The sequence below is a fragment of the Sander vitreus genome, chromosome 11 (genome assembly GCF_031162955.1).
Source record: "Sander vitreus isolate 19-12246 chromosome 11, sanVit1, whole genome shotgun sequence".
NCBI lineage: Eukaryota > Metazoa > Chordata > Actinopteri > Perciformes > Percidae > Sander > Sander vitreus.
Window position 1 is genome coordinate 13,431,088 of NC_135865.1, and position 10,954 is coordinate 13,442,041.

General features: G+C 38.7%; 1 protein-coding gene across 1 annotated transcript; it reads left to right on the plus strand.

Moving 5' to 3' along the window:
• The first annotated feature begins 1,341 nt into the window (after window positions 1-1,341).
• LOC144525817 (DNA excision repair protein ERCC-1-like) lies at window positions 1,342-7,780 on the plus strand. Its single transcript, XM_078262882.1, is given in 13 exon segments — window positions 1,342-1,364; window positions 3,721-3,871; window positions 4,026-4,155; window positions 4,158-4,225; window positions 4,227-4,304; window positions 4,306-4,458; window positions 4,707-4,810; window positions 5,068-5,167; window positions 6,327-6,403; window positions 6,747-6,846; window positions 7,069-7,140; window positions 7,291-7,359; window positions 7,458-7,780. Coding segments are annotated over 13 exon segments (1,188 nt in total). The 3' UTR covers window positions 7,521-7,780.
• Window positions 7,781-10,954: the final 3,174 nt, after the last annotated feature.

Sequence of the window (10,954 nt, forward strand, 5' to 3'; positions counted from 1 at the left end):
AACCTACAGTATGTAGTATGTAATATCGAAAGATGACAAGATTACTGAGAGGATAACAAAGTAGCAGATCACTTTTTACTTTTGATTTTATGAGGGAGGTTTATATATATTTCTATGGATGAATTTCACTTCAACGTGATAGCAGACCGACTCAGAGTGTCACTCGGACAATATCAGGGCCTTCTGATGTGAAATTTCAAAATTGAAAAGCGACTATTCCTTCGTTGGGTAGCTAGCTAGTATTCAGTAAAGATTAGACCATTCTGCGCTTGACGTAGTCGTTCTACAAAGTAGTCGTAAAGCTTGCCAACATTAGCCCCTGCTAACGTTACCATACAAACGTAACATGTGAGTAGCACCGCTAACATTAGCTAACGTTACTCAGACATTAGCAATGATCCGGAATCTCACATAGTTTATTCACACACATACAACATATATTTGTGTAAACTATTAACTTGCACAAAGCAATGGTTAACGTCACTTATCCGAAAACAACAATTGTAATACAAAAGCATTTGACGTTATCGTAGCCCAAAACATGGTGAACGTTAACGCTTGAATAATGCCTAAAGCTATTGTTAGCCATCAAAGATACGGTTGCCGAGATGTTATTTTATATTTCAAGTAACGTTAGCTAACAATAAGTTAGCCCATCTGTTTAAAGATACATCATGTCACAGTATTGAGTGACACATAACATCAAGTATTAATACGTATTGTTAGATCAAGCTGCGCGGATAATAGAATCAAAAGGAAAAAAGTTCCAAGCAGCATCTTAACAGACACTATAACAGACAACGCTGATTACCGTCAGGCCTGCAATGTCTAACATTCATTCACAGATCACTACAGCCATTAGCTAGCTACCTAATGAAAGCTTAAGTTAATAAAACAATGGCTGCGTTTAATTAAATAAAAACTAGTATTTCCTGAATCGTTAATTGTTTTTGCACGCTTAGCTACCACTTGGACAATGTTTAGGCCAAAGAGCTAAACATGATGCCTGCACGCCGCCGCCAATGCCAACTCATTCGCCACCATTACCGCTAGCTAGCTACTTTAGCATGCTCGTAGCTATTCAACTAGCTAGCCAGCTAAACAATTATCTGATACTTCTTTCAAAGCAAGTTCGTTCGCTCATCACAGCTGTCCATTCTGTAGCATATCATTACCCAGTTTATTCGGTGGCTGCAGTCCCTGTGTAGTAAATGCCAGATAGCTGCACCCTTCAATGTGTGAAACCAAACAATCGTGACAATGCTAACCGTTAACGTTAGCCGACTACCTAATCCGCCATGATGGAGGAAGATATCCCAAATGCAATGCTGCGCGGTTTCAATGGCGGCGTCACTGTCTCCTAGGCAACTACATGCTCCATAGTCGCAAACTGTAGCAAATGACCAATAATCTCCCATGCATAATCTCTATTACGTGTTTTTTGTCTTGATGTTATCATATAAAGCGAGACTACTCGAGCCTGAATTTCAGGATCTGTTCTTTTCTTAAATAGCTACAGATTTAATGTCAATGTAAGAATAAAGTAAACATCAGAATAATATATAATTTATGCCGAATTAGTTTTCCTGTCAGTTAATATGTCTTTACAGTCTATGCTTAATACGTATTTGTGGAGATTCAAGCGCAGAAATAAAACAGCAGACCTATGCTAATTTAGCACAGAAAGTAAGAAAATGTGTGTTTGGTAGATTATTTCTCTGTGGTAACAATACTTTTTGGCAATAAATCTTATACCGTTGGAAAGTCGGGTTCAGTTCCCTTTCAAATGGTGCCCCATTTGTAAGGGAACATGCATTTGTGGGATGAGCAGCAGCGCTGAGTATGTGGATTGCGCCCATGAAAAATTTGCCAAATCTTCTCTGCCAATGCCAAACAGCTTATTCTGCCATTGACTCGTTTGGTGTTTGGTGGATTGGATGATTCTGCCTACGGCAGTTGGATCGGGTCAAAGTGTGGAGAAGACGCGGAGAACGCTATGATTGCTGCACCGATAGAGTAACACCTTTTGGTGGAGGCAGTGTGATGGTGTGGGGCGGCATCTCCCTCACTGGAAAAACGAGGCTTGTCATCATTGGAGGCAATCTCAATGCAAAGAGATATAGAGCTGAGATTCTGCAACCAATGGCAATCCCATATCTCCACAGTCTGGGACCGAACTCTATCCTCCAAGATGACAACGCTCGCCCCCACAGGGCGGGGTTAAGCCTGCCAGAAGTCCTGACCTCAACCCCATTGAACACTTGTGGGATCAGCTTGGGCGTGCTGTTTGTGCCAGACTGACCAACACAACCACGTTGGCTGACTTTCGACAAACGCTGGTTGAAGAATGGGATGCCATCCCACAGCAGTCAGCCAGGCTGTTGTGGCTGTGTATGGTTCTTCCACACCCTACTGAGGCTCCTGTTTGTGAAATGAATACATTGTTTAATTGCCAATATGTCTTGTTTCTTCAAACTTCAATCATCCAATCCACCAAACACCAAACAGGTCAATTGCAGAATAAGCTGTTTGGTATTGGCAGAGAAGATTTGGCAAATTTTTTGATAGAAGTCTCCACCATCTGTCTCTAGAGAGAGAGAGCACCATCTCTCATTTTTTCATGGGCGCAACTCACATACTCTGCACTGCTGCTCATCCCACAAATGCATGTTCCTTACAAATGGGGCATCATTTGAAAGGGAACTAAACAGGTTTTCCAACAATATTGATTGCCAAAAGCATTGTTACCACAGAGAAATAATCTACCAAACACACATTTCCTTACTTTTTGTGCTAAGTTTAGTTCAAGAATACTACAGTTATAAAGATACAGTGATTGTGTACAGCTTTTACTGATGGCTCAAAAGATTCACTAACAGAGGCAACGGGGGCAGCAGTGGTGAGTCGCAGTTACCAGACTGGAGTCAGTAGGAGAACATCAGATTATTCAAGAGTAGGATACGCAGTTGAGATACTTGGAGTTCTACTAGCATTACAATGGGTGGAAGAGGTGACGGTATGTAAAATACTCATCTGTAGTGACTCAGTGTCAGTCATAGGTGTCAGCATTTCAACCACAAATCATCAAGACTTGGTGTATGAAATTTTGTTTATTAATTCAAGGCTCGCCAATCAGGGTAAAAATGTACCTGCACATACAGGAATTCCAGGAAATGAGGATAAGGATTAGGAGGCGGTCAAGAAAGGAAATGTAGAACTAAATATTAAACTGTCAAAATCAGAGGGGAAAAGCATAGGATGGAGGGAAATTTCCAAAACAGTGGCAACACTTGGGATAGTGGGGAAAAAATGGAGACACTTACATGCAATACAAAATAAAGTTTAGGGGTGAGAAACAGTGGGGCTAACCGAATAGAGCAAGTAATTATCAGTCACAGTAGATTGAACCGTACACTTTTTTATAATAGGAAAACACTCATCTGGGCACTAGGCTACAGTCTGTGTGAGGAAACGGAGACGGTAGAGCATGTCCTGATTTCATGCAGGAAATACAATCAAGAAAGAGGGGTCATGTTAAGAGGACTAGGCCTACATAAATTAGGACCAGTGGAAAGATGTAAGTGGGGTTTCCATAAATGGAATAATAGATAACGAGTAATTACCAGTAGGAGGCAGTAATGCAACGCATAGGATGCCAACTGCCGTAAAACCAAAAAAGAAGAAGAATTATTTGTGGAGACGGTGCTTTTTATTCTGAAGGAATCGGATCGGAAGTCTTAATGTTGATGCTGTAGTTCTGTTCTCAACAAGGCGAGTGTCTTCAAAGAAAAGTCTTTATCAGCTAAAAGACATGAAGAAGAGATTTAACATCAACCTGGACGACTCTGCTTTCGCCAAAGAAAGGACACTGGTCGGTAATTTGCTAGAATTTACTAAAGCTTACCAACGTAGCAGCACAAGGTTTTTTATCAGGATAGCTTGCTAAAAACGATTGTTTTAACGTTGCATGTTTCATTTCATAATTCTCGACATTCAGACAGGATTTCCATGTGATTGTATTCCAGCCAAAGCCGCAGTTTCAACCTTCATCAAAAGGAGGACAAAACACCACAGCCTCGACTTCATCTTTAGCAAAGCCTGCTTCTGAGCCATTGAGCCAACCCTTTTCCTATGCAGAATATATCGTCCAGAGTAAAGCAATGTGGCTGCTCCTACTCAGAGAGAGGGTCCCTCCAAACCGCTCAGGACTGAAGGTGCTGGGAGTTACCAATCTGAGGCAAATTGAGTTAGATTCCGTGTCGTCTGCCTCAGGAGAACGTGAAACAGTTCAGAACTCTGCTAAAAGAGACTGAAAGTGGTTCTGAAGGGGTTAAGAAGAGCGAGGAGACACAGGTGGCTGACACAGACCAAAAAGAGGAGAGCTGTCAAAGGTCCTATCCAAGCCTGGGTCCCAAACCACTGGGGTCTGGAAGCAGCATTATTGTCAGTCCTCGACAGGTATGCATCAACATGTATGCGCCTCTTGACTTTGGCAACAGCAGGTTGCATTCCCATTCGTACATCCATCCTCTCTGTACATTCGTATTCCCATTCAGATTCACTAGCTTTACTAGGAAAAATAGTTTGTTGTTGATACTGACGTCCAGTGTTTCTCTATTAGCTTGGAAAGGTTTTACTGTTTTTAGGCTTGTTAGGTGGCTTGCTCAACAGCAGGTATCTACATATTTGTTTTTTTACTAATTCAGAGGGGAAATCTCATCCTGAAGTTTGTGAGGACTGTCCCTTGGGAGTTTGGAGATGTTGTACCAGACTATGTCTTGGGCCAGACAACTTGTGCTCTCTTCCTCAGGTGTGTATGTGTGTGTATGTGTGTGTATGTGTGTGTATGTGTGTGTATGTGTGTGTGTGTGTATGTGTGTGTATGTGTGTGTATGTGTGTGTGTGTGTGTGTGTTTTCCCCTGTTGTCGTGACAGTGTCATACACAATAATTTATTTTGATGAGCACTGATTTCTATATTTCATGTACAAAAAACCTTTTTTTTCATGTTTTTTTTTCCCTCGTTTTTTTTTTTTGCTGTCATGTCGGTTTCTGGCCTGGCTTAAAGTCTGAGGTATCACAATCTCAATCCAAACTATATCCACGACCGTCTCAAGCATCTTGGACAGACTTTTACCCTGCGAGTGTTACTGGTACAAGTAGATGTGGTAAGTAAAAAGATCTTTTGTAATCAAAACATTGACTGTGACAAGTTATATTCATTTAGTGAATACTATCTGACTCTGTCTTAGAGTTCCTATTGTAGTCTGTTTAAACTAGTACCTATTTCTAACAAAGCTCTTTTTCCATGTTTAATTACAATTAATTGATACAGCCTTGCAATTAAAAATGCCATTATACTGTTCATGAAGTATTTAATAAATAATTAGAAAGTTAAGTAATTACAATGTTACATTTGTTGTTCCATTTATTCATTTGCCTGTTTGTCCTATTCCATCTCACAATTCATTTAGCTCCTGCTTTAACATTTACAGTGAAAAAGTTTATAATTACTCTTGTGGTACACCCCAGACTCAATAGTTCAAAAACATTTGTGCTACTGTTGTGAAAACTACATTTGAACTTCTATATTTAGCTTATGCCAGGAATGAAGAGGGGGCTGTCCAAATTCTGTTCAAAGCTCCCCATTACAGCAGTTCAAGACCGATACTCTCTTTCTTAATGTTATTTTTGGTTTCAGCTAAATATGTAACTGTTTCTAGGAGATGTAAAATAAAACCAACCATGGACATATCTGGTCAGCTAGTAGCAAAAACGAGGGCTTTAAAGCAAATTTATAACAAAACTAGAGACACAAACACCTCTACCTTTTTGTGGGTTTTGTTAACGTCCAGCAACGTTATATTTAACAAAATGGAACAGCCTATAACATACACTAAACCATGAAAGGAGAGCTGTAATGTAAGCAATCCACGCAGAACTATTAATTTGTCAAGTATATATGCATGCAGGGCACAAAAGAGGGCTGCACACTGTTAGGCTTCAAATAAATAATTTATTTCTCTTTTATATAAAGGTAACGTTTTCGATCTACAATATCTTCCTCAGTATATCTTCCCTCAATGGACTTTGTTTCGCTAACAGTAGTGTAGTTGAAGTCTGAAGTGTGCAGCTGGTCGCAATTTCAGTACTGTATGTAAGAAACTATAAATTCCACAGTTGAAAAATACTAGATACTGTATATAAGACTCAGGTCGGGTAAAAAAAAAAATGTCAGGACATATGTGCAGCATGCCTTAGTCCCAAGTTCCTTTTATAAATGTATATTTTTTTATTTTTTTCCTGCGGTTTTTTTTTTTATCTCAGAAAGATCCTCATCATACGTTGAAGGAACTGGCTCGCATCTGCATTATGGCTGACTGCACCCTCATCTTGGCTTGGAGGTAAGACCTGCAACAGATTGCCAAGAGGACTGAACACACAGACACAGAGGAGAATGTATTTGGAAACCATTTTAAATGTTTACTTGTCGATGATCCTGGCCTTGCCACCTAAAAAGTGTGTAATCTGTTTGTTTTTTTAAATGTTATAATGCATCTTTGGGTAGTATGGCTGTTTAATGTATTTTTATACTTCAAGCATGTACATAATGCTGTTTTTATTATGTTTTATTCTGGCCAGGATCAACAGATGAAAATTAGCCTTTTAGCCTAACTAATACTTCTGTTCCTTTGTGCCTAAAAATAAACAAACATATCTTATATTTTCTTCACGTTGATTTGACAGTCCAGAGGAAGCAGGCCGTTACCTGGAAACGTATAAGTCATATGAAAAGAAACCAGCAGACCTACTGAAGGAGCAAGTTGAAAAAAACTATCTGTCAAAGGTCAGTAGAGTCACCCGTTTCTATTTAAGATGGTGAGGTCCATTGCTATTTTTAATGTGATCACGTTGCCAATTTGAAAAATATGGAAGACATTTTAATATGATTGACTGAAAATGATGCAGTCACATAGAATGTAAATGCATTTGGAGTACTTGCCTAAGTCTTGCAGTGCTTTTTTAGTCTTTGAACAATGCAGTGCTAATTGGATTGGTTTGTTTTAAGGTTACTGATTGCCTGACCACTGTGAAGTCTATAAACAAGACCGATGCCGTTACCCTGCTGTCCACTTTCTCAGTGAGTACCACAACAGCGAAAAATCTCTCCTCAGATTGCTGCTATATTGCAATCAGTGTATATGCACAGACATATCCAGAGGCTGATTTTATGGTGTACAATGCATCTATTCATTACTACTGAGATGATGAATCTTGTGCTTTTTTTTAGTCTGTAGAAGGAATCATCAGTGCCTCTAAGGAAGACTTGGTTCTCTGTCCAGGACTTGGACCACAAAAAGTGAATAAAAAAAAAAAAAAATACATCTGCACCATATGAATATTGAAAAGGAAGATGGAACATTGCTCAATTTACCATGATGATATTTGTGGTTGCAGGCACGGCGACTCTATGATGTGCTGCATAAGCCCTTCCTCAAGTCGAAGACAAAAGACAGCTGAAACCTCTGACCAGGAATGTGTGACACACACACACACTGGAGGACTGAATTAAATGCTATAAACATTTTTCATTTACTGAGGTGAATATAGAAAAGTGACTACTGTGAGACTGAGAATCAGCTAAGGTGCGTTTTAAGACTTTAAGATTTGAACTCTCTTAAAACTACACACTGATTCTATGCTTTATTGAGTTATGGTTTTATATAATTTGTTCATTGTTGAATTCATTTTTCATGAAAATAAATATTTTAATATGTGTATACAGTGTACCTTAATTCTTTTTTACAGTTACTTTGTTCTCAATAAAAACTATAAATAAAATATACTGTGGCACATACAAACATACAGTGGCACTCATAAGTTTATGAACCCATGCTAAAGTTGACTAAAAAGAGGAATACAAAAAATCATCTTTTGGAAATTGATCTTAATGCCTTAATTAAAAAAAAGAGGAAAAATCCAACCTTTAAGGACACCGATTTTCTAAAATACAGGGGGCATAAGTAAGTAATTTCATGGATCCAGGATACTATGTATCCTGATAAAGTTCCCTTGGCCTTTGGAATTAAAATAGCCCCACATCATCACATGCCCTTCACCATACCTAGAGATTGGCATGGTTTTATTTCAGTTAGCCTAATAGCTGGTTTAATTTGCATTGAGATGATTTTATGGAAAGTACCCCATGCCAATATCTAGGTATGGTGAAGGGCATGTGATGATGTGGGGCTATTTTAATTCCAAAGGCCAAGGGAACTTTATCAGGATGCATAGTATCCTGGATCCATGAAATAACTGGCCTTTAAAAATAAAAATCTGCCTGCCTCTATGGGAATTTAACATAGGGGTGTACTTACTTATGCCCCCTGTATTTTAAGGAAGAACATTTATTTATTTACAATACATTATTCATTTATTCCTCGTTTTAGTCAACTTTAGCATGGGTTCATACGCTTCAGTGCCACTGTATGTATATATATGAAACTTGAACATTGAAATGTAAGTGTTTGGTGAGAGAGAGGAGGAATGAAACCATACCTTGGGCTGACACTTAACTGCTGAATATGTTACAGATTTGGATTACTGATCTACTGTATATTAACTGAAGTATACATTTGGTCTTGAATGACTAGCAAGGCCACACGGAATTCTGCAGAAACAAATTAAAATAAAACTCAGAATGTTAACACATCTCGACACCAAACAAAAACCTTCTGCTAAATTCCACAATTTTGCATTCTTGCTAATGAGCAATAATAAGATTGCTACTGCCTTCTCATTCCCTTTCTCCTTCTTTCATGTTGTCCTTCATGTTCCTTCCTGCCGTGTTCTCTGTACCACACGCTATGAAGCAGTGTGTTATTTTGTGTGTGTGTGTGTGTGTGTGTTGAGGTACCACTTTGAATATGAAGAGCAGTAAGCTTACACTAAAAAAGGAGTAAACTAAAAGCAGTAGTCCTTTCAAGAGTTTTCCCCCATCTTATATGTGCCAAATATAAGTGGAAATTTTTGTTTGAAGAAAAGGAGAGCACCCAGAATTTAGTAGTTTCTACCCCACTAACACAGAACGTTTAGGGAACGTTGGGGAACGTTAGTTTCTGGTTCCCTAAAGGTTAGTTCGAACCAGACCAAAAACTAACATTTAGGGAATGTTCTCTCATGGTTATAACGTTCCCTAAACGTTAAGGGAACCAACCAACTGAAACGTTCTCCTGTGGTTGCACTGTACCTCCACACAACGTTCCCGTTTGGTTGTTTTTGGTTGTTCTGAGTGCGGTTTTGAAAATGTTTATTTATACCAGCTCCATTTAAGTTTTTGAAGTAGCATATAAAAAGGTTTGCAGTCACTTGATTTAGATTCACTCAAAAATGATTGGTCTTATACAACATAGCAAGAGAATATATTTATTTTTAGGCTGATAACAATTTTGTTAAAAACAATACTTTTGTGCTTGATTTTGTTTTTTTAACTGTATTATGTGAAAATACTTAAAACAAGAATCTATCAATAAAACGATTTTCACAACTAAGAAAATTCATTTCACATTTCACTTCTAACAAGTGGCTCAGTTCAGTGTACAAATCCAACCGTTAACACCCCCACGCCAGTAGGCCTTTCTCAATGTCAAGGATCCTTCCTTGACATTGAGAAACAACTAGTGCCTCTGCTTTCAGGTGACCGATTCAAGTCCTGTCCTCCGTATACAACACCTGGCGAACAGGGCAGACAAAAGATCCGTTCTTTTGGTCCCAAATTCGAACTGAAATACTGCCATTGACTAAAACATATGCTGACTACACTTCACCGACGGTGTTTTTCGTCCTACAAGGTAGGACGAAGATACCAAGAAAGACATTGTCGGCGGTCAACGGTAACACTTTTCTCCGCTCAAGACTGCTAGCCCGTATGCTAACGCGGGAAACAAGTTAGCTTGCCACAGCTAGCTATGCTTCGAGCGCTGCTAGCCCCATGGATACATCAGAGTTGGCCACAGAGACTTCTCTCGGTGATGTTTTAACCACCATACGGAACTTGGACTTGACTTGTAACTTTGTTTCATTTTGACTTCTACTCTAGCGGCCTCCAAGAAGAACTTCCCCACGCTGACTGCAGCAGACGTGGAGGACTTGATCGGGCAAGCGCTGAAGTTTGCCCCACACAGACGCTAAATTGAAATGCTTCTATATGATGTGAAAAAACAGAGTTGTTAGTAAGGCAATTGGTCTTGCTTTTGTCAACGTGTTGATTCTTAGTATGACATATCAAACTTTTGTTTCTTACTTTTTAGGCCAGCTGAGAAGGACTAAGCCAAACCATGGAGTTGTTTCTTTTTAGGCCAGCTGAATAGGACTATAAGCCAAACCATGGAGCTCTATTTCTTATTTATTTATTTTTGTATTTTTTCCATCCATCTTGCAGCTTGTATTTTTTTATTAAAGCAATTGTATTTGTTAATATGCTAATATATAATAATTAATTACATTATCATTCCAATATGCATCTTTGTACACTACATTTGCACTCTACATCCCACTCCATTGTTATTTTTTAGGCCTTTCATATTTTTTGTATTTTGTTAATTTTATATTAAAGTTTTAAATCCCATCAAGTTTGCCTGTTCATTCATTCCTGCCAATATATAATAACTCATTCCTGCTCATGCACAGACAGTTTAAACTAATAATAAAATTGGTACCACAGTCGTTAGTTATTTAAATGTTAGGGGAATGTAAAAAATAACGTTAGGGGAACGTTCTCTAAAGGTTACAACGTTAGGGGAACGTTCTCTAAAAGTTGCAACGTTAGGCGAACGTTCTGAACCAAAAATTGTTACCTGGGTATCCCATTTATTCCAGAGCTTGGTGCTGCATTTATGTGCTCCTCTGATATTCATTTACCATGTTAAGGTGTCAAGGTGTTACACTTTTACTTT